Source organism: Poecilia reticulata, chromosome 2 (genome assembly GCF_904066995.2).
Source record: "Poecilia reticulata chromosome 2, P_reticulata-male-v2, whole genome shotgun sequence".
NCBI lineage: Eukaryota > Metazoa > Chordata > Actinopteri > Cyprinodontiformes > Poeciliidae > Poecilia > Poecilia reticulata.
In genome coordinates, this window is record NC_088831.1 from 36619566 (window position 1) to 36643216 (window position 23651).

Here is a 23651-nt window from a genome sequence, read left to right on the forward strand (position 1 = left end):
AATATATTACCGAGTTTGAAAATCAAAACATTTCCAAGAAAGAATTCCGAAAATTTAGATTAATCTACAAAAATGTCAACGTTTTGAAAATTCGAAAAGACCCTTAACTTTTTAAACTCAGAAATGTCCGAGTTTTTTCTAGAAATTTCTGAGATTAATGTCAAACTTTGAGTTTTTTCTGGCAAATTTGACTTCTGGAGTTTAGAAATTTCCTTGTTTTTTGGCGGAAATTTTCTCATGTTTTAAAATGCACAGTGGGCCTAATACACCGTTGTAGGGCATATTTTAATGATATCTTAAAAGTTGAAACATGCAGACAAAAATTCTGCCACAGATCTAATCGATACTAGCCTGTAAAAGAAGGTCTGGAGTCAATCGGATATCGAGAAACGATTGTTAGCTGCAGCAGCTTTATATGTTGAAGTTTAAAATTTTACACAATCGCTAACGTTTGCCAATTTGACGCTATGAAACTTAGCGGAAATTGCGTACACTGTAAACAACCGTCCCCCGCTGCGAAGAGCCGAGCTGTACAAGATGGCGGCTGTTAATGTTAAACCGATGGAAGAACTGAACTGAACGGAACTTTCTCCGTCGCTAAAACTACAGAACAAAACAGCGCAGAAAATTGACGTCATCGTTCAAGACTTCTCCTTCTGTCTCCTGCTGATTGGGCCGGTAGAAAATCAACCGGAGACAGAAAACCCAGAGAAGTGAAAGGAGATGAGAATAATTATGTCGACTAGTCTTCATATTTTTCACAGTTTTATTATTCAACAGAGTAAATGTATCACCACAGATTCAAGGCGGTGATCTTCATTACAGAACTAATGACGCGAGGAAGAGAAGGAGGTAAGTATTGACATGTACAGGAAGGCTAATGGTGCGTTCAGGGGGAATGAAACAGTCGGAAGTTACATGAACGCACACAAACACAGTTTACTGAAGCAATATTAAATGCTAGATCACAACACAACCTTTTTTTTCTGCTGCTGCTTGTAAAAGGCGTTGTTCATCCCATTTATGCATATTTGTATAGTGTAAAAAAAACCATTATCACACTCTGGGCTTGTTCTTCAGCTTGAATTTGAGATTCCAATTTACAGAGATGTAAAACATTATTTCTATTGAGAAACTCAGCAGGAACAGCTGAGGTGTTTATATGGAAATCCTGAGTTTTTGATGTGTTTATTTGCAGTTCAAACTCTGACTGGAAGCTAAAGAAAGTTTTCCACCCAGATGGAAAACACTGTGGGGACCGTTCTGTATCACCAAAACAAATCAGACACGGTGAAGATAAATCTGGAATCCATCTTTTAAAGTACTAAGGAGTTTTCCTCCTCTAAATTTCATTAATTCAGAGATGATTTGAAAAAATATAATTAAGTAGGAATTAAAATTTCTACACTGATGAAAATCCATCTTTCCATTTCATAAGACTACACCAAGATAAGATTTAATCTGTTACGCTGTGTATTATTGCCACTCCACATTTATTAGTTTTCTGCCTCTCATTTAGTCACTTTTTACTATATAATTTCCCTTTAGCCGAATAAAAACCCTGATTTTCTGTCTTAAACTCTAACAAACCGAAATGAATCAAATCATAACACAAATCAGAACAATTTATATGAGAAAAAAGGGCTTTTTTTAGTGTTAAGTCAGTTTACAAACATCCAGTTGCACAATTAGCAAGTTGAAGAAGTAAATGTTCATCTAAATTCTTCTAATTGCTGCTGTGATTGTTTTCTTTCCTTTAATCTTATTTTGTCAGAAATGTTTTTGTGTCGCTCACTCGTCTCCATTGTTCAGATTTTTCCAAAACAGGAGCCAGCAGCTTTTGGTTATTTCCTAAACACGGCAGACGTCCTCCCGCGTTTCGCTGAACCGCGTCTGCTTCAGACAAATTGTCACGCAGCCTGGAAAGAGTAAATGAACCAGTCAATTGGTTTTTGTTATGCCATTATCTGTCAGATGCAGGCGACTTTCTGAGGTCTGATAATCTCTGATTTTGAAAACTCAAGTCGGACTTTTCCAAATAATTTTCTTGCTGTAAGAACATTACAAGAAAAAAAAATTAATACGATAAATACTTTTCTTGAGTACAATTTCATAAATCTTTAGTTTTGATACATTTATTTAATCAGTTCACACCACAGATTGTCTGCAGATTGAGACAATAGCAATGGTGGAATGTTCTTTGTGTGTCTGGTGAATCATACATTGGACTCTTGGATCATCGTCCATAATTAGTAGAAAGATTTTTACTTAAAACTTACACTTAAGGAAGCTCCCCAGAGCCTTTTATAAGAGAAGCAATATAAATATAAATTCTTTGATTCTCACCAAATTCACCCAGAATTTGTTGCTATAAAACTCAATCCAAGTCTAATCTGAAGAGAGCAAACCGTCTAATGTATGGAAGAAGATTAGGGCCAGTGATAAAAAAATAATTACGCCTTTTTATCTCAGCAGATTGTAGTCAGAGTCCTGAGAAAAAAAGTAAAAATTTAGAGAAAGATGAGAAAAAGTTTGAAAATTCTGAGAAAATTCAGAATTCTCAGAATTCCGACTTTTTCAGAATTCTGAAAAAAGCCAAAATTCGGAGAAAGAAAAATCATATTCAAAGGGCAAAAAAGTCAGAATTCCTTTTTTTGTTCATTGGCCCTAATCCTCTTCCGTATATATGGACTCTAATATCTGGTAAAAAATAATTTTGTTAGACTGTTTTCTTATAAAAATAACATATATTCCATGATACTTTAATGAATCCTTCATAATGAAAGCAGATCTCACAACTATTTTCTGCAGCTCATTATTTGAACAAATTAATTTTTTTTTTACGTTTTACACCAGAAACCAAACATGAAGCCAGCCAGAGTAAAGCTGCAGTTTCGCAGATTAATCTGCTTTTCAGAGTCAACAGTCAGCACCAGCCTGATCACAGACTAAACACAAAGCTGTCAGGTGTTTGCACTGCAGGTGCTCATTCTCTCTTTTTATCAACTTTATGCATAAACAACTATTATTTCCCTCCAACAAACCGTAAAACACAACACTGACCTGCACCACTGGCTCCCTCCTGAGTCCATTTGGTGCCATTATTCAGACAAAATCTGCAGACTAGCTGAAAAATGTTAAGATTTAAATAAAGTAAATCTGAACGCTTCACATTCACAAACGAAAACAGCAAAGCACAGGTGGTTGAAAATATATTTATATAAGATATATTTTTATGTCCACATAAACAGCTGTGTGTAGTAATTGTAAATTTAACTTGGCAGTCTTTAAATATTAGTAAGTTGATTCTAAAAAAAATGTCTACAAACACAATATTACAATGTTAAGGAGGTGTGTATATGAAGTCTGTATCTTAATAAAGGCTTCCACCTTACTCTTTAGTGAGAAAGAACTGTGTAAAAGTCCTAAATTATCCCGTTATCTTTAAAATTTTCTATCTAAAATGCATTATTTTATTCGTTTTCTTTAGTTGTTCGTTCCTTCCGATTTTCCTGCCGTTCTTGCTCATTTATCTATTGTGAAGTATAATTTATTATTCACTGAATGTGACGATTGTGTATAATTACAAAAACCATAAGTAAAACACATTTTAGTGCCAAGCACGACTTATTTTGGAAACGGGAAGTGTTTTATTTTGAAGAATTCTTAACCGGATCTGGTTTTTATGCTCGTCTTCTGTTCTTGTGTTGCTAGGATACGAATACCCTTTGAAAAACCGTTACCGTTTTCTTGTTCAATAAAGATTACTAAATCTCCGTCATGATTGTAAAAACTTTCACTACGAAATGCTGATATATTGCTCAGTGTTTGAACAGTAGATAAAGGGAGAAATGGCGAGAAAATACTGAATACTTTGTTACGTAGAAAATTCGGAACTACATTTCATTGTCCAAAAACTTATGAATCAGAGACAAAGACAAAACAAATCAGTCAGGACACATTTCAGGAACCAAAATAAGTTTATTACCCCCTTTTCTTACTAGATTTTTAAATATTCAACCATCAAACTAAACAGTCAGTGCAGATGATCAGTCTTTTATAAAGCTATGAAGTTAAAAAATATACAAACTTGATTAGAAAAATAATCACTTTAGTTCCATTCAAGTGATGAGAAAGGATGGTAATGTGTAAGGTGCTACAGTTTGTGAAAACAAAAGCAACCAGTACAAAACGATGGGCTGAAATGTTCACTGCAATGCAGGAATTACTCTGAGTGCATTTTAAAAGCAGTGTTTTAGGAAAATAAAGAATAAAAACATCAAAGTACCTCTCAGATAAATAAATAATTACATTACACTCACTGCAAGAGAAAAGAAGTACCTTGATGCGTCATCGTAAAAGATGGTATAAACATACCTTTCTAGAACATTTCCTGGCATCAAATAATGACTTAGCCAATCCTTATAACATCTGAGATTAAATAACTGATATTTGAACATTGGCTCTAATCATCTTAATTAAATCTTTGTTTCTTTCCAATTAAAATATCTTATAAAATATTTAACTTTAAAAGTAGTGATTAATGTTCAGTGCTGACATAATACAAGACATTGAAAAGGTTTGTTAGTTGTTTTAAACACTCATGAAAACCACAAACAAGGCATTTAGTAAAACAATGAACTGCATTTCTGCATCCAAAGCGGTTTGACATTATTTTTTTACTAATATTTTCTCTCATAGAAACAAAACATTACAGTAAAAACAGGATTTATTCCCTTTTCTGTGCACGTAGCTGCTCTAGTAGTAATAATCCCATTGTATTCATCAACCTGTATGTTCTTTTCAAGACAATTGTTAGTAATGTGTTAGAAAAAACATTTTAACTAATTTCATAAGTGTTTGAATAAATCAGGTTTTTAAAGTTAAGTAGTTGTTTCCTTTTGCCTGAAGTTTAAATATAAAAACGGAGAAAACAAGAGAAACACAGCAGCTCCAACTTTTGAATCTCAATCAAACATGTTTAAAACAAAAATCTTCCTCGCAGCAGTCGGACTCTAAAACCATCAAAGTCTAGAAATGTTTATGTACATGCTGCCATTTATTTGAGTACAATATTTATCTGTAATTTTGTACAGTTACAGTATATTATTATTATTATTGTTTTCTATTTATATATTTTCAAAACTTTTGTAACTTTTTGTTCTGCTGTTGCACATGAATTTCCCCTCTGTGGAATAATGTTCCTTTTCTATGGACCTTACCAAGCTCCGCCCAGAAACGCCCCTCGAAAGTCCCACGTGACTTCATGTCTCACAAACAGAGCCTCGCGGAGCTTAGCTTCTATGTGTAAACATGGAGTCTTTCATTTCGACTGACTCTCTGCAGTGTATTTCTGAGTCGATTAGTTTAGCATTTCTGCTGGATTTTCAAAAAATATCAGCCGCGACAATGGACAAGAGAACCAACAAGTTCATGTCATCTTTTTTGGACGACATCAAGATGTTTTAGCCACGCAATGCCTCTAACATTGAGCGCGTCGCAGCTAAATGCTACCAACCGATGAGGAAAACAGCAGATCCTCACACCCTCAGCATAAATATAGCTGTGGACAAGATCACTGATTCCTATTTTTCTTGCAAGGCTGGGTAAGTCAGACATTCATGGTTTTGAGGGTTACTTTTGAATCAGTGATTTCTGTTGTTTTCAAATGTTTGAGTATGCGTAGGCCTTATACACTGTACTCGGTGCTAGCGTGGCTAACATGATTACAGTTTAGTAAAAGCTAGCATGGCTAACACGAGTACAGTTCAGTAAAAAGCTTTTTCAGGTCAAATAAAATCTTTAATGTATGTCAGATACGGTATACATTGCATATTGATCTGTTCAGCTAACGTAAGGCTGTGTAACAGACAAGCTTCAGGGTGTAGAAGTTGTATTGGTACTGCCATTATGCTGTACTTGGCTAAAAGGTTTTCATAATGGATGTGCTTATTATTGACTTTCTTTTTGTCATTCACTATACACAAAGAAAGCAAAGCAATAATACTTACAACAGCAGACACTCCTTTGTTTTTATTGATCCTACGACGGTTGAGCTGCAAATGCGGTCGTGCACAAGCTTTGATCCAAGCAAGGAATTCCGTTTCAAATTTTGGAAATATGTGAATTTTAGTTACACAAATACAATCAGGATACCTGACATCGCCTGTACAGATACCCCACTGACAGTGGAGAACCATTCTTTTTCGAGTCCTGACGCAAAAACTTTCTGCCGGTCTGTTAGTCCACAATGTACATTAGCATGTGTTTACTACTGTAGCTTGTGTTTGTGAGACGGTCACACACGTGGTAGCTGCGCTGTGACGTGAAATGGGCATTAGCCAATGAAACGCGGCCCCTGTGGTAAGGTCCATTGTGAACGTCAGTGAATATGAACAGGTGTTACCAGGTTCCAACAGCAGAGGGCGCTGTGCTGCGTCATTCTGCCAACTGTTGCTTCCTGAATGATCGGCGGGCAGACCGGCTTTTTCTGCAGCGCCGGATGGACGCCGACCTCTCTGCGTCGCTGCAGCAGCAGGAAACCGGGAGATAATACTGGTTCTGTTCCATCAAACTGGGACTGAATCACTGGTTATGTGGTGGATTCCTGTTGGATCTGGATGAAGCAAGCCTACGGAGAGTAAAGTGACTCAAAAATGTGTTTTTGTCCAGAATATAAAGAGAAAAAAAACCCTGAAATTTTTTTATTAGCATCCGATGAGTTCCTGTTTCCATAGGGCATAAATATGATGTGACACAGAAGCCCATTTGTCTCAGTAACTCCTCAAAATGGGAAAAACAAGAAGGCATGCAGTCATGTAAGTTCTGCCTTAACCTGTTCAAATCCACAGACAGAACAATAATAACAAGGTTTGAACAGTTTCCAAGCATTTTCAAGGTAAGTTTTCAAGGACCACACTATGGAGATAAAAACAGTATCAACTAAAACAAGACAGTTTCAATTCACTACTTTATGTCATTTATTACTGGCATTAATGATGTCTCATGATGGTATGCTACATCAGAGATAAGGTAAATTAAAATATAACAACATTTTATGTTTTGGAAAGTCTCATCCCCTAACCACCAATCTGGTCCAAAAAACAAAATAATTTAACCCAAAATAAATAATAAAATTCTATAACATTGTTTAACACCCACATACATCGTTTTATACATATGTATGAAACAATGTATTTAAGCATCTAATTAAATAAAATGCTTTAACACAATATACAAAGAGAGCTACAAATAAATCTCTGAAAAATGTTCTCGCTACATTTTCTGGCATTTAGCAAACAGAAATCATTTTGGTGATTCTGACAGAATTAAAATCAGACCAAATTTATCTCGTTTTACATCAGACAGTGAGGAAAAAATGTTTCTCTATCAATTGTATGAAAATATCTGGCTTCAACTGTAAATAAAGTTGACATTTATTACAAAACTGCAGTCGGGCAGTGACTAGTTACATTTACTTGAGTAACTTTTTTGGAGAAAAAAAAACTTTTAGGAGTATTTTTACTATTTGGTACTTTCTGCTTTTACTTGAGTAAAATTCTGTATTTTCTACCCACTGACTGAAAAACAAACATGTTTAACCAAAAATCCACCAGACAAAAAAACACACTTGCAGTTTTTGTTAAAGTTTCTTAAGTTCTTCATTGATAGAAACTGATTTGGAAAATTTTCATTTGCCTGGTTTTGTTATTCGTTATTTAAATGAATTATTGTAATTTTGATTTTCAAAATACCAAAATTTCCACTGAACTTTATATTTTGGTCCGTCTGATGATGGAATTTTTAAGTGATTGCTAATTTGATCCGTTACTCAGTATTTTGGTAAACTTTTTATCAAACACTTTTTTACTCTTACTTGAGTAATTTCTCAAGTATTTTTTCCTTCTACTTAAGTAAAAATTGAGTAGAAGTTTTGCTCTATTTTTTGGCAACTCTGAAGAACTGCACACTGACTATCAGGAACTTTCAAGCAGTTTCCAAACTTTTAATAAACCCTGTTGTTGAAATTCAAGGATTTCAAGCACCAGTGTGATCTGTGTTTTAGTGTTTTGATGTCTGTTGGGCTTTCTCACCTTTAGTGTGGTGAACATGAGGCCCATCTCTCCATGCTGGAGGTTGGGATCCATCAGGTCTTCAATCAGGCTGACTTCAGCTCCCAGGTTCCTGACCCTGCAGAAATAAGAACATGAGCTACAGAAACGACTCAGAAACATCCGGACTGGACTGCCGGTGCTGGTGAATCTGCACCACCTGGCTCTGAGCACCACGTAGAGGAAGAGGGGGAACAGGTCGTCCATGCACCACAGGAAGTCCCCGGCCAGGAAGGGCTTCACCTCCAGCGTCAGCTCCTCAAACGTTTTCTGAATCACCAACAGTTTATCCGACGGTGTAAACGTGGTGCTGCGTGCAGAACATGCTCATTAAATATGGATTTTAATCCAGAGGTGTTCAAAGTGAGGTCCGGGGGCCATTTGTGGCCCTTGGACTGGTTCTGTGAGGCCCCAACTGAAATTCATAAATGATACAAACTTGGCCCTTAGATGCAGATGGAGACTTTTAGTTTGTAATCAGGGTTAAAATAATTACCAACATAATATTTTGACACAGCAAAATGTAAAGTACAACACAAAGTATTCGTCTTTTTATAACCAAATTTTAAAATCAAGACTTTCACTGAAAAGCTAAGATTTTATCCTCTCTTAAAGTTGATTAAGTATAGGAAGTGCAGTATGAGATATTGTAGAAAAACAAAACAAAAAAAAAAGTAGTAAATTTTTGCCAAAAAATTCAGAAATTTTATAGAAAAATTGAGGCCATTTCTGAGCTTCAAAAGTTGAAGATTTGCTAGAAAAAAACGTTGAAATTTTGAGATTAATGTGAGAAATATTCCCCAAAAAACATTGAAATTTCTGAGTTTGGAAAGTTCAAAACTTGCTTTTAAAAAATCTGGAATTTTTAGATTAATACCAGAAATTTTATACAAAAATGTCAAAGTTTGTTCTGAAAATATTTTCTAGAAAATTTCTGAGATTAATCTCAAAATTTCAGAGATTTTGGTGTTAATTTACTTTTTCGCTATTTAAAATACACCTTTGTAGAAATCCCTTTCAAATCTTGGATCTACAAGTAGATCTCCAGCTGCTTCATTTATCTGATTTTAGGTTGTCTGTTTTTGAGTTTACAATTTTGGCAAAATGTGTCTAAAAGTTTGGACACCCCTGTTGTAATCCCTCTGCAGTGATTTTATCTGAGCCAATTATTTGTGTTGCATTTATTTTGTGGCACCTGATTTGTTGAAGAGTCTCAACAGCAGAAATGAAACAGGCGTCTTTACTGCTGGAAACGATCTGTAGACACCATAAAATAAAGTAAAAAAACAAAGTAAATACAGTTTATAGGGACTGAAGATGACTTTAAACGTTTTTACATCACAACAAGAAACTTCAGTGTTATTACTTTTTAGTTATACATGTTTTTAAATCATGTATGTATGAAGGAGTACTTGTGAAAGCTGAATAAAAAACATCCTGACCTGCTTTTTCTCCCCCAGAATCGACATCCAGTGAGGCCAAAACTTCCTACAACAGGAAACAAAACAAATATCCACAAAAAGCTGTTAGCATAACCGCTAACTGCTCAATGCATGAAGAGAGGAAAATACTGCATGTTCCTCACTATGCGCCAGATATCTTTCATAGTTTGGCTGAAAGATAAACTATGTAAAAAAGACATTAAAATGTAAAAAACGTATGTAAAAAAGAAGATAAAAATGAAAATAAAATAAAAATTTAAAAAATACTTTCAATTCACTGTGATATTTTATTATGCATTACTGTTATGCATGTTTTTTGTGGTCGTATTCTTCATTCTGCAGCTCGGACAAAGTGAATCAAAATATTACAAATGTTATGTTTTAAAACATGTTTCACACACCTGACTGGTCTGAGAGCAAAACACGAATTTAACTCATTTTTATTGAAAGAAACTGATTTCATTTTCTGTTATATGAATTGTTGTCATTTTCGTCGTTAAAATAAAAAGTTATTCATATCATATTTCAGTCTCTCTGATGATGTAATTCTTAAAAATCAAACGATTGATCATTTTGATCAGTTACTGAGTGTTTAAATAGACTTTCTACCAAAAACTTTTTTACTCTTACTTGAGTAATTTCTGGCTTCTGAATATCAAGCACTTTCCAAACCTTGAAAACACATAATTGAATTCAAGTATTTTCAAGGATTTTAAGCATCTTTACCAACTCTGTATTTATGATTTTCTTCTTCATGAGGCAGTTTATGCTCTGGAGTGATAGAGCGGTATATTGTGTGTGTGTGTGTGTGTGTGTGTGTGTGCGCGTGTGTTGCAGACTGACTCCTGAACTCCCAGGAAGCCGAGCAGCGCCTGGTCTGGCTGCTTGTTGAGCCGCAGGATGCGCTCCCAGTACTGGGCCTCCTCCTGCTCCTGCTGCAGGCAGTAGAGGGTGAAGAGAGGCGGGTAGAGCCGAGGCAGCAGCAGGGGGAGGAGCAGCGAGGAGCAGCTCACCACCAACACCCTGAAGGACAAATAAAACGACACACGACTTAAAATTACCTCTCAACATTTATCTTGTTTCCTCATATGACCTCCTCTGTGTGAACTCTGACCCCTGATCCACTTTGTTTGAGTTTCGTCGGGCTTTATACGGACTGATGTCAGGAGCGTCTGGGATGATGCCGCCATCATCTGGCAACCCTGGAAACAGAAACCTGGAGGCAGCAGCAAACAGCCAAAGTTTGATCATCAGTTTTGTTCTGTAGTTTGAGGTGAAACCAACAGCCTTGGAAGCAACACAATGAGCAAATGAAGCCCAGATTTCTGTCGTTTAAAGGGAACCTATAATGCAAAATTCATAATTTTAATGCTTTTTTCTTCCGTTTGAGTTTAAACTGCTTCTAAAAACAATCTAAGCTCTTAAAAACAAAAAACATCCAGACATTTTTTAGCAATAAGTTGATATTTTCTGATGTCTGGATTGAGCTGTTGTTGAGTCACGCTACCTCGTTACCTAGCAACCCAAGTGGTGCTCTAGCAGATTTAGAGAGTTGATTTTACTGCTGCATGTGCTGTACAATGGCTGGTGGAAAAGACAAGTGTTTTGCTGTTGACTTGCCATTCAGAAACCACTTGCTGCATTCTTCTTGATTGTGCAGGAGGCTCTACTAATGCTTTTCAAAGATGTAAGCAATATAATTGTGCTGTTGTTTGCAGCCATTTTAATGTGCAAGTGTAAACGTTAAGTTGGGGGCGTGGCCAGCAGCAGCTTATTTGGATTTAAAGTGACAGAGCCTTAAAACATTTAAAAAAAAGAAAAAATACATTAAATTGTAAAATTATTCTGAAAAGAACTAAAAAAAAGCAGAACTATAACCTCATTATTTCAGAATTATATGATAAAAATAATGAAATCAACATGTTTTGTAGCTCATAGATCTATGCTAATATCCTGGTCTGTTTCAGGAAGCATAGTAGGCCACCTTTAAATCAGGGTCAGCCATTTTGAATCCTTTAATGTGAACTCAACATGTTCTTAAAGGAACATGCCACCCTCTCTTCTTCTTGGTGGTGAATAAATCTACCTGATGATGCTGTACAGGTGAGTGAGGTAGGCCTGCAGCTCCAGCACCGCCTGCCGGAGCAGCCGGCGGTTCGATCCCACGCCGACGTACGTCATCCTGTACGCCGTCACCAGCGTCTCCACCAGCCAGCCCAGGGGGTGGTGGGGCGTCTCGCAGGCCTAACACAGTCACACACACACATGATTCATCCGTCCTGTGAAGGAGCTGCACAGATCAACGTTCAGGTGGGAGAATCGACCTTAGTGAGGTATCGTCTGACGTTGTCGTAGTTCGCAGTGGTGACCGCCTCGCCGTACTGAGGGATGAACTCCAAACTCTCCAGAACTTTGGTGTGAGATTTACTGAGGTCTGGGCTACAAACACACACAACACACACACATTTAATTGATCATAACAGACAGCCAAGTGTTATTAATAATCAGGTTTCACAAATGAAGTTTGTTTTTCCCCTTTCTTTAAAAAATGACAGTAAACTTCTTATGGTTGACATTTATCGAATTGCCATTTTTAGAAAAGTTTTGGCTTTAAAGAAGTTTTATTTTTCTTGGATTTAGGGGGAAACTGACTCTTTGGGTTGTTAAAGTTGCAGAACGCTGGTTTAGATGAATATAAAGATGGATGGACGATTTAGTAAACAAAGCAGAGGTTAAAGTTAGAAAAAAAAATTCTAGATTCTGCAGGAACCCTGACTTTTGCTAAACGTTTCCTCAGTCTTGCTGTTTGTGCACCTACCTCTGCCGTCGAGCCGTTGTTATGGTAACGGCGATGTTCTCCCAGGCTGCGGTCCGCTGTCCTCTGCCGGCGCCGTCACAGCCGAGTCGACTCCAGCATTCGTCAAACACACAGATCCACCTCTGAGCCGCGGGCACGGCGTACTGACCCAGGCTGTCGACACGCAAACATTCAGGACAAACGTCACGGTCGGGGCCGGGCCGGACGAACGTCACAGTCGGGGCCGGACGAATATTGCAGTGAATTTTTGAATGTTGATGCTGCTCTGTCCTGCGGTTCTATTAACTTAATGATTGTCCAGTTTTTGTATTTCAAAATAAAACTTCAAAATGGTGAATTTTGAGTCTCTAACCGCACTCTGTATCGTTTCTCTTTCCCGTCCTGGAACAGCCGCCATCTTTAATCCTGGCTCCATTTAAGGATGGCCAGTGGCGCCCTCTGCTGGCTGGTGGCCAGACTACAACACTAACAGAAAATCTAAGCAGACGCTTTTTTTGTCAATAAATTGGAACTAATTTTAATCTACTAAATCTTTAACTGATAATTAACTGTAAGTAGATTGACTGCATTCATCTCTATGAGGAAGTAAAGTAAATACTCACGGTGGCTCATATTTCTCTTTGCTTTCGTCCACGGCTGGTTTGACGTACGTTCCTACGACCTTCAGACCGGCGCTCCACTCGCCACTGAACAGGCCGTCCAGACGGTCGCCGTTCGCAAGCGTCAAAACCCCCTGCAGAAACAGAAGAAGAAGATCGATCAGTTCATCTGAGGAAAGCCTTCAGAGCAAAGCGGGCGTGTTTTACCTTCCCGTTGATGGTCCAGTCGTCACTGAACTCCCCGTGAAACACCGTGTCATCGTCCGACACCAACAGGCCTGAACTCTGATTACAGATTACAGGGATAAAGCCATTAAAACCAGCAGAATCATAACATGTCTGGTTTACAATGTCTCTGGTTGCTCAATTACAGACAGACTATAACTTATATTTGACATTAAAACAAATCACAGTTATCCTTTGCTGTACTTACACTCATCTTGTTTTCTTTGAATGACCCTTCAAAATAAACTCCACACTGGGTGAGGACCACAGCACTGCCGTGCCGCTGGTCATCCAGCCAGAAGCCCATGTACTTCTCTCCCCTGAGAAACAAAAACGAGATTAATTCAACCCCACAGCTCTGTTAATGCAGGTTAATTAAATTAATTTAAACTAACAAAGATCATCTACAAGATCAAAAATTGTTTCAGAAACTTTGCTACAGAATGATAACCCATCGACTAAGGCATTTTTTATGGTGACGGAGAATTAGGGGGAAAAAAAGCCAGTGTGAAAAAAGTTACGTTTTATTTAATTTTTTTGTGGTTTTTTTAATACTTTGGTTGAACTTTTTTAAGTATTGTGATTTTATATAAATCGACTGGATGAATAGTAGTCAACAGTATGCTTGAGTTTTATTTATAACAACTTTGGTCCTTGTTATAGTTTTTATAAAGCATCTGATCGTGTTTCTGTGTTTAATCTCACATTTTGTTCAGAAATGTTTCATTTTTACCTCATGATGTCGTCGTGGACTCCGTACCCCGTCTTCTTGTCCTGAATCCACTGGCCGATGAAAAGGCCTGAAGACGCGCGGGCCAGTTTACCAGCGCTCAACATGCCGTAACCGTGGCGACGGCCGTCACAGAAACAGCCATCGTACACCTCTCCTCTGCCATACCTGAGTGCCACCCAAAGCACACACAAGGGGGCGCTCTAGGTTAAGACGTCACAGATCTGGTGACGCATCCAGTAACCAACTGTTCTGATGTTCCTGAACACATTTTTTGATTGGGTTTGAATAAAACGCCGTACTGACTTGTACTTGCCAAAGCCATGGATCTTCCCCTCTTTCCACTGTCCTTGGTACACGTCGGGTTTGTCCTGCGCTATGTTTGGCATTACACACTCTCCGTAACTGGGGGGAAAAAAAGATAAAAACATGGTTTAATTTGTAGAGAAGATTTAAAACTCGCAGTTAATGACCACAGTTTGAGAACGACTGGTCCAGATTCATACAGACCCGTCCTCCAGGCCACCCTTGAAGTTTCCCTTGTACACTCGGCCGTCCGGCCACTTCATGGTTCCTCTGGAAAACAAAATGTGCAGATTACACTTTCAGCTTTTCAGCACTTCAAAGCGTCACCGACTCATGTAAACAACGATAAAAAAAGATTCTTTGACATTTTTACACAAAGTCTCAAAATGATATATAAAATAAAGTTTATTTTCATCGATTTATCAGAAGCTTTTGACGACGAAAGTCACAATTTGTAGAAGCGGAGACTCGTCTGTTTTGATAATCTCATAGAACATAGCATGGTTTTACCATGCTATGGGGATGGTGTCCCCCAGGGCCGGGCTTAGGACCACTTCTTCTCATCGCTCTTATTTAGAATTTCTGCATCTTAAAATTGTCGTTTTTACACTGACACTTTAAAATCAGAGAAAACTAAACTAACCTTTTTCATGGCTTACAGATTTAGCTTGTAAAATCATATTAAAAACATTTTTTAGAAAACTAGAGTGCAAATGTATTTATTGCACAGTTTTAGCTTGATTACTGCCCTGAGTGAGATGTTCTTTCAGCTGTTGGCCTTTTACTGAGCTTGTACGCCAAATAATTAATCGGTTACTTAATTAATTGACGATTATTTCCAGAATTGATTAATCACAATCAATCTGATTAATTACAAATAATCACGATTAGTCCAGTTATTAGTGACATTAAAATATTATATTTTCAGCCTTTAAAGACATTTTTTAAAGAACGCATGCCACCACATGAGCAGATGCAGCAAAGCAGTTATGGCTCTTCAGTTAAAGAAAAACTGAGAATAATTATTCTAGATATTTTACTATTAAAATGTTAATTTTACTAATCCACTGTGGGCGTTTTTAAGGGTTCGCAGCAGCGGTCTGACCTGCCGTGGACCCGTCCTGCCATCCAGCCGCCGCTGTACTGAGCGTCTCTGAATCGCTCATCTGCGACGAACTTGTACGAAGCCGTGCGGCACACTGCAGCCGTGACCCCTGGTGATGACCCCTGACCTGCACCTCCCAGCACCTGATCCACCGCCTGGTTCAGGGACCGCACCCACTTGTTCTACAGAGAGACGGGAGGATCAAAGTAAAGAACCGCCGTGAGGGTTGATTTAAAAAAACAAATTACACAGTGATAATAAAAAGATAAACCAAAAATGTACCTTTTCCTGTGGCGTTGAGGCCGCCAGGGTGAAACTCTCCTCTGGACATATTATTTTGATCGTATAACTGAGAAAAGTACAATAAAGTATTAATTTCCCTGAAAGATATTCCAGTGCTTACATTTTGTGACATTTAAAAAAATGTTTAAGCTTTATTTCTGCCGTGATGTGGTTTTACTACAACGCTGACATTTCTGCACATAACTCTCCCTTTCCCTGTTTTTCTGATCACAATCCCTCCTTACCCTGCACCTTCGTTCTGCTGCTGCCTCCTCCCTGACTTTTTTCTCTTTCTACTGTGACAATGAAGATTTATTTTAAATAAGTGGAAAGCAGCAGTGAGCACAACGTGCAGCAACAAATCCTAAGCGATGTGTAACTATAACGCACTGAGTGAATGGGAAAGTTTGCGTGTTGCGGCAGAAAATTGAAGCAGGTCAAAATGCATCAACACAACAAAGCTAATATGGCATAAAAACAATGCCATACTTGATGGAGTTTGGCTACATCAAGGATCACTGCAGTAAAAATAGACATATGGAGGATCAGATAGCAGATAAAGCAGCGCACAGCTACAAACACTCACCCGGATTAGCATGACGGTCAGAAAGCTAAACAAATAACCAGCAAAATTATTTAAGTCTTCGAGCTGCGATGTAAGACGCTGGTTCTGCTCTCGCTGTTGAACCGCTGCTATGCGCTACAGGTAGTAATATTTGACAGATGGAGCGCCGCTTCTGCTCCACCTGGTAGTGACTCTCACACCAAACCTCTGTTTAAAGCTGCAGCATCTAACTTAAAAAAATACATTTTACATACGTATTAAAACTTTCGCTGTCCTAACATGAGACAGATAATCTCTGAAAAAATAATCGATCTCCTCCCTGCTATGCATAATTACTCCGCTCAGTCAGAAACAGCCACTCAGAACTAGCAGTAATCAGCTAGCCGCCATGCTATTAGGAAGTTTTCATACAGTAACTCTGGATTGTTTATTGTAATGGAACCTGTATTTGCCTTTGAATGTTACGTTTTATACTTGAATTTTTTTGGCAATGTTGAGAGGTTTTATTTTGGCTCTTTGCATTATTTAGCCTCTTCAGAGCCTTCATATGTTATCAGTCAAAGATATTATTACCGATAGCAGTACAATTTGCACAATGCTTGTTTGCTTAGTTTTCTTCTTGGAAAAAGTTATTAAAAACAAGTTTTTGTCTAAATTGAGGTAAATTCATGGTTCCTTTTTCCACATAATGTAACCGGTACTGTTTATGACAAAAATAAAAAAAATAATAATTATGTGATCGGCCCTCATGGGTGATCGGTATCGGCAGGAAAAAACCTGATCGGCACATCTCTACATTTAGCTTTTAATGCACAAACTGCAATGATTAAAGCAAATACATTGTTACACGGAGTCTTTACAAATTTGTACTGATGTAATTTGTGCTTCCTTTACAGTAAAACTGAATGTAATCAATTACATTCAGCTTTTCACCTACTAAATGAAAAAGCAGCCTTTAGTTTGTATCATGGTGGGCTACCTCACACCTCTGAATTATTTTCTGTAAAGTCTGAACTGCAGCAAATAGTTTTAATTTCCCATCATTTGTGTGCTGGTCTTTCACAATGTGACGGCATTTACAACAAAATATATAAATATGAGAAGGTTTAACCCCTAAATGCATAATAACTAATTTAAAATGTGGCCAATCTACACTTACACAGATACTTGTTGCTGTATGGTTACGTCATAAGCAGATTGTTCTTTGTGTGAAGTTTATCAAAAAATAGTTGTATTAATTTGGCCTCATGTTGTAGACATGGTATCTGCCAATGACCGTTAAACGCTGCGCAGTGCAGAAGTTCATCTGCAGGACAGCAGATTGTGGTTATAAAGGCAATAATAAAGCAATTGCAGGAAGGATGTTCAGTTTTTAGGAACTAATTCATCTTCCTCCAATGAAAAAACGCTTCTACCAAGTTTTGTTTTCTTCTTTTGTAGCTTTTTGAAAGGTTTTAGTTTCGTTATTGAACAGAAATAGTCACATAATTGGCTGTAAAGTCATCTGAACTTCCCCAATGACTAATGAGCGCTAATGTCAGTATCATAATTTATCTACTTTCTTCACATTTCTGGTCAGAACGTCTTGAGAAACTCACAGTCCGCTGCTGTCTCCGGTAATCGTTTTCGCCCACAGACAGGTCAGAGGATAGATTCGAAATGAGGAGAACTGCAGAGAAAACGCAGCGACAGAAATTACAGCTTTTCTGAAATTCTCAAATTGAGCAACATTACTCACTCTGAAATTAGAAAATCACTTGACAAAAAAACGACCAACAAATATGTGTCAGTTGTCGTCAAAAGGGCTTTTCCTAAAAACAGACAAATTGGGGAACTTTCATAAAAAAAACCCAGAAACTTAATTTCAGTTTCACCAAACAAAATGTGCTTCTGCTCAGAAACGGCTCTGGAAAATAAATTAGCAAGTTGCAACTGCAGGAAAAGTAGCAATGAGAGGAGCTGTAGCAATAAGACTGTATTTAAAAAACTGTTTCAAAACTGTAAATTAGACTCTTTATGATGGAAAAACACATTTAAAGCCAACGATGGAAATGAAATCAACTGAGATTCAAAACGAAGCACAAACTGAAGATGTAAAATGTGTTTTTTTACTTCAGGCATATTTCCCAGGAACTAAGCTAATCCATGGGAGAACAACTTTCCCTCTCAGCTTCACTTCCTGTAAAAGTATCACCAGAAACGTAAACAGGTGGCACATTTATTATCCTGAGCCTTTAATGGTCATGTCTCTGTGGAAAACAAGCATTTTTCATTTAATAAACCTTTTCAGCATGAGTCAGCGTTATCAGTTTAAGCTCCTCTACAGATCATGTTTCCTGTTAATTTTAAACTCTAAATATGATTTTTACTTTCTGGTCAAAAAGAGTAAATCCTCCATTTTGAAACTCTGTGTTGTTTCACAACCTCCATGCTTTCCCTCCTGGTTTTAAGTTTGAGAGAATCAAACTTCTGATCAAATTTAACATTTCATCTGATTCTGGAGGGATTTGAATTTAGTAGAAAACTATCAGACTGCAGTGATTGTGCCTAGTATTGATCTCCTTTAAGACAAATATGAATGTAACATGTTTTTTAGGCCTTTTAATGATAATAAACTATATCTATATGCATTTATTTAATGATATTTAAGATAATTTATCACTGTATTCTGGAGCTGTGTTTGCAGAAGGTGGTATTGTCTTCTTAGATACAGTTGATTGAATTTACAGGTTATCAATGACTTACAATAGAAGCAGCACTTGAAAAGAAGCAACCTTTTAACCAACGCCAGTAAATTAAAGCTTCAGGGTGATAAAGCTTTGGGGGAAAGGGAAACGTTCCTAAATGTAGCATTTTCCTCCATCAACACACCACAGCAAACCAGACAGAGGAGGACAAAGTTAGTCTCTATAATAGATGAAAACAACCAGTGAGGGAAACACAGGAGACCAGTCCAAAGTTACAGCAATGCCTCGTTGTTTGGAGTTGGTCAGATTAGTTTAGTTTGCCTCTGAACGTTAGTGGACCAGCTCTCAGAGTGGATCCACTAACGCTCTAAACATTAAACCCAAATGAGCACAAAGACCCCCGTTTATCACCACTACATAAACATGCAGAAAACAAACGTGAGCACTGGACGTCACCCAGAAAAAACAAGATTTAGTAGTGATACTATAACATCATTCAACTCACATTGGTATAGACTGAGAAAAATAAAACTCCACAATTATAAAACAAGGTGATTTTTTCAGATGTGGTTATTTAAATTAGGTGAATCCGACACCACCACATGAAAATGGCTCTTGAAAAGCTGAAAATGTCGACTAGAGATGGAAATTAGCCACTTCCTTTTAATATTATGTATTTAAATGTAAATTTTCACCAATAACTATTGTCCAATTTTTAAAAATAAACCTGAAAACTTCAAACGCAGCCGTCTGGACGGGTGGAAAACGTTTTTTGCAAACTTTACGACGTCCAGCGCTCACATTTATTGATTGCCCCGTATCTGAACCTTCAGAGTGGAAACTGGATGGAGCAAAAACTGGTGGGTGGGACGTCAAACTAAGATGCTACTTTATTATACTTACAAAGCTCTGAGAGGGAAGAGATCCCTGAGTGAACGAAAGACACAATGAAGACGTGTAAAGACGGAGGACGACTGGAAATGTCAGCTACAAACACACCGCCCTGATTCTAAACCTTAAATAAGCAAAACATTCTGACAATAAATGCATTCTGATTTATAGAAGCAACTTATAGGCATTTAATTTGGGTACCTGTGTGTGCACCAGGATGTCGTTGAACAGGATAAACCAGTGATTGGAGAAGCGGCCAGCGTATTGAGGAGTCAGAGATCTGTTGCTGCTCTCGCAAATGACACGGCGCTGCGGCAGACGCAGACTCTCCTGAAAAACAAACACTCACCTGTTGGCTATAGTGTAAAGGCAGACCTAGACCATCAAACTGCCACAGATGTTTGAAATACTGTACGTCTTTGAAAAGCAGAAGTAGAGCCTCCTGCCAAACCAACAAGAATGCAGCAAGTGGTTTCTGGTAAGTCAACAACAAAACACTTGTCTTTTCCAGCAGCCATTGTAAATCCGTAAAATATACAGCTCTGGAAAAAAATTAAGAGACCACTTTAAATGATCAGTTTCTCAGATTTGACTTTTTATAGTTATATGTTTGAGTAAAATGAACATTGATTTTTTACTCTATGAAATACTGACATGTCTCTAAAATTTCAAGCAAACATTTAGTATTTATTAGCAGAAAATGAGAAATGGTCAAAATAACGAAAAAGATTCAGTGCTTTCAGACCTCAAATAATGCAAAAAAAACAATAATGCCAATGTTTTACCTCAGGAAGAGTTCATAAATCAACATTTGATGGATTAACCATGAGGTTTTCAATGGGATTCAGTGCAGTGGGCTCTTCATTTTTTCCAGCTGCTTAATAATATTTTCATATTTTATTATTTATTTAAATAAATTATGTTTGTACCATAACATCAAAGTGATTTTGTAGCCTGTGAACTTGTTTACTGGCCATGGCAATACAGTGATTCTGTAAAACCAGCTGACTTCCTATAGTTCTGCTTGGAACTCCCGTTGCTAGGTAACGAGGCTGGGCTTGGCTGGGGTTGCTAGGTAACGGCAGAGTTCCTGAGGAATGTGGCTTAACATTTGAGAGGTTTTTGGAACAGCTCATTTTCCAAACACCAATCAACATTAAGTTGTTGCTGGATGTTTTAACAGTTTTTAAAAGCAGTTGAAACCAAAACCAAAAAGTACAAAAATGTGTGAAATGTGAAATTTGCATAATAGGTTCAATTTAAACTGATAGGAGAAACGTAATTTGTTTTCTATATGATGCAAAAAAGTGACAAAGTTAATTCTCATGTGAATTAACCTGCAGATAAACAGTCATGCTTACAGAAAATAGTAGATGTTTAAGGAAAAAAATATTGAGTGTTTTGGAGAAATCTCTTTAGCAGAACAAGTTTCCAAAGAGTTATATCTACTCCCAACAAAAGCAGACAAGGAAAAAGGGGGTCACTGATAAGGCGTTGTTCTCACAGTAGTTTTGCCAGAATGAGTTTTCCAGAACAGCTGTGTGGTTTCAGCCTCCTTCTTCCTCCTCAGGAGAGACGAAGAGAGAGCTTCGTAGTGACTGCAGCCCTGCTGCAGAGAATGATACTCCTCAGTGAGCTGGGGAGAGAAACAGGCTTTCAACACACCTTACAGTAAATAAATCTGTAGTTACTGAATTATGGGTGAAAGCTGAAACATAAAACTGAAAGAATAATAAAAATAAATAGTAAAAGTGAGGGAAACTAGCTTTGTGCTCACCACGTCATAGCATGTAGCCATTTTGAGCAGGACTGTGCTGTAATGGTGGAGCTGCTGCAGAGGCTGGTAGAACATTGAAACCAGATCAATCTCCTTGCTGACAGACTGGTCTGCTCCACACAGCTGGGAGAGAACAGCCTGCTGGCCGCACAAGCACTCCCTGCAGGGAGAAACACAACAACTTCATGTTTTTACAGCATCAGAAACAATCAGCAATAGTAGATTTTTTTTTTTTTAGCAAATTCTGGTTAAACAAAGAGAAGATTCAGAATGTTTTCAGCAAGGCAAGCAGGGGAAGTTGGACTCCTCCCATGAAAACAGTTAACGTAAAAAAAAAGGCCTACAGTGAGAGTTTATGAAGTGACTGGAATCCACCCATTACTTGAAAGTCGCCAACTGCAGAACAATACCTAAAGGCACAGAGACAGATTTCATGTTGATTAGCGAAACAGATGGAGGGAGCAGAGCACAGTCAGGGACGAACTTTATCCATTTTTAAATTAAAAGTATTTATTTAACTATAATTACTGGAACCTTGGCTTAAGATGTGTAAAATCTTACTGTGACCTATTGGTTAGGTTAGGTCTGTGGGTTGAACGAAACATGTTCATCACATTTTTTGCACAAAATCATTCTTAGATAATGAGATCTTAATTTGGTCAGTTTTGGCTCTGTTGAGCTCTTGTTTTAGGGGCGCTTGTCACTTTAAATTCAAATAAGCCACACCCCCAAAATCAAAGTTTACACTCACACATGAAAATGGCTGCAAACAGATGAGCAAATATACATTATTTGTATAATATATTTGCATATTTGCTTTTAAAAACATGGAGCCTCCTGTACAACCAACAAGACTGCAGCAAATGGTTTCTGTATAGTAAGTCCACAACAAAGCAATTGTCTTTTCCAGCAGCCATTGTACAGCACACATAGCGGTAAAACCAGCTGACCAAACGTGCTGGAGTTCCACTTGGGTTGCTAGTTAACGGGGCTGGGCTAGGCTGGGGTTGCTAGGTAACGGCATAGCGACTATTGAATGTGACTCAACATTTGGGAGACTTTGGAATTGTCTCATTTTCCAGACTCCAAAAAAACTATAAACTTATTGCTGAAAAAACTGGTTGGTGTTTTTTTTTAAGAGCTTTGGTTGTTTTTAAAAGCAGTATAAAAACATGCAAAATGTGAATTTAGCACAACATATCAACTTTAAAACATTTATTTTTCTGTCTGTGTGATCAGTGACTGCATAAACACTAAATAGAAAATGAAACTAGCAGTAAAGCCACCATTTATTCATCAGTTAGGCTTAATAAAATCCTTACTTTTTGTACATCTCCAGAAAATGTTCAGAGTGCGTCAGCAGGGGAAAGGAAGTTACATCACGGCTCTGGGCATTTTGCAGGAAGTAGCTAAGCGCCGTGGCGTGCCGACCAATCATCTTGCTCAGCTGAATAAAACTATCGCAAAGTGCAAAGAAGAGGTGCGTGCATGGATCCCCCAACGTCTGACACGTCGTCTCTGTGGGACATAAATGACATCAAATCCTCTGCTGTTCCTGGGTTTGATCTCTGATTGAAGCAGCAGAGCTTCGCACCCTTTTTACGCAGCGGAGCGATGACGACCCTCCGGACGTCATTCATCCAGCAGGAGAACCGCCTCTCTCTGGAGGCCAGATCGTGGATGGCCGCGATGAAACCCATCACGTTGTGATCCGTCAGCGCCGCGCAGAGCCGGCCGCCGCTGCTCACGCTGCTGATGTAACTCATCTGCACAAAGACAGATGAAGGAGTAGGCATACTAGAGATTAAACGATTAATCGGATCAACTGTGATTAATCGATTATGAAATAATCATCTTTTGTAATCTTTTTTTTTTTATATTACAGACTAACACATTTATTGATCTACAAAATAATTAACTGAATAAGAGAACAAACAATAGCAACAAACATAAATTAAAAAGAAGAAAAAAATATTTAGTAATTGATCATTAACTGAAGCAAAGACTCGAAAAAAGGCAGTTTGTTAAAACAACAACACACTCAGAGCTGTAATTCAGTCAAAACTGTACAAAAATATTTACATTTTGTATTTAAGATGAAAAAAAATCTTTG

General features: G+C 37.7%; 1 protein-coding gene across 4 annotated transcripts in view; it reads right to left on the reverse strand.

Annotated features, from left to right (window-relative positions):
* Positions 1-4062: 4062 nt before the first annotated feature.
* Positions 4063-23651, reverse strand: part of LOC103461746 (alsin-like) — a 34698-nt gene continuing 15109 nt past the window's right edge. The window contains exons 16-41 of one of the 4 annotated variants that reach the window (XM_081604532.1): positions 23133-23304; positions 22861-23056; positions 21883-21948; positions 21539-21698; positions 21266-21397; positions 19963-20091; positions 19774-19797; positions 17782-17852; positions 15619-15685; positions 15337-15518; positions 14436-14501; positions 14232-14330; positions 13929-14093; positions 13404-13515; positions 13178-13255; positions 12974-13104; positions 12372-12524; positions 11878-11992; positions 11640-11797; positions 10668-10769; positions 10397-10576; positions 9554-9599; positions 9307-9368; positions 8272-8421; positions 8094-8190; positions 4063-6631 (exon numbers count right to left, since the gene is read on the reverse strand). In XM_081604532.1, the coding sequence (XP_081460658.1) occupies positions 6593-6631; positions 8094-8190; positions 8272-8421; positions 9307-9368; positions 9554-9599; positions 10397-10576; positions 10668-10769; positions 11640-11797; positions 11878-11992; positions 12372-12524; positions 12974-13104; positions 13178-13255; positions 13404-13515; positions 13929-14093; positions 14232-14330; positions 14436-14501; positions 15337-15518; positions 15619-15685; positions 17782-17852; positions 19774-19797; positions 19963-20091; positions 21266-21397; positions 21539-21698; positions 21883-21948; positions 22861-23056; positions 23133-23304 (2952 nt within the window). In that variant the 3' untranslated portion in view covers positions 4063-6592. Of the gene's footprint in view, positions 6632-8093; positions 8191-8271; positions 8422-9306; positions 9369-9553; positions 9600-10396; positions 10577-10614; positions 10770-11639; positions 11798-11877; positions 11993-12371; positions 12525-12973; positions 13105-13177; positions 13256-13403; positions 13516-13928; positions 14094-14231; positions 14331-14435; positions 14502-15336; positions 15519-15618; positions 15686-17781; positions 17853-19773; positions 19798-19962; positions 20092-21265; positions 21398-21538; positions 21699-21882; positions 21949-22860; positions 23057-23132; positions 23305-23651 lie in introns of those variants that run through there. The other 3 variants (XM_081604533.1, XR_014086606.1, XR_014086607.1) reach the window with 3 other exon arrangements.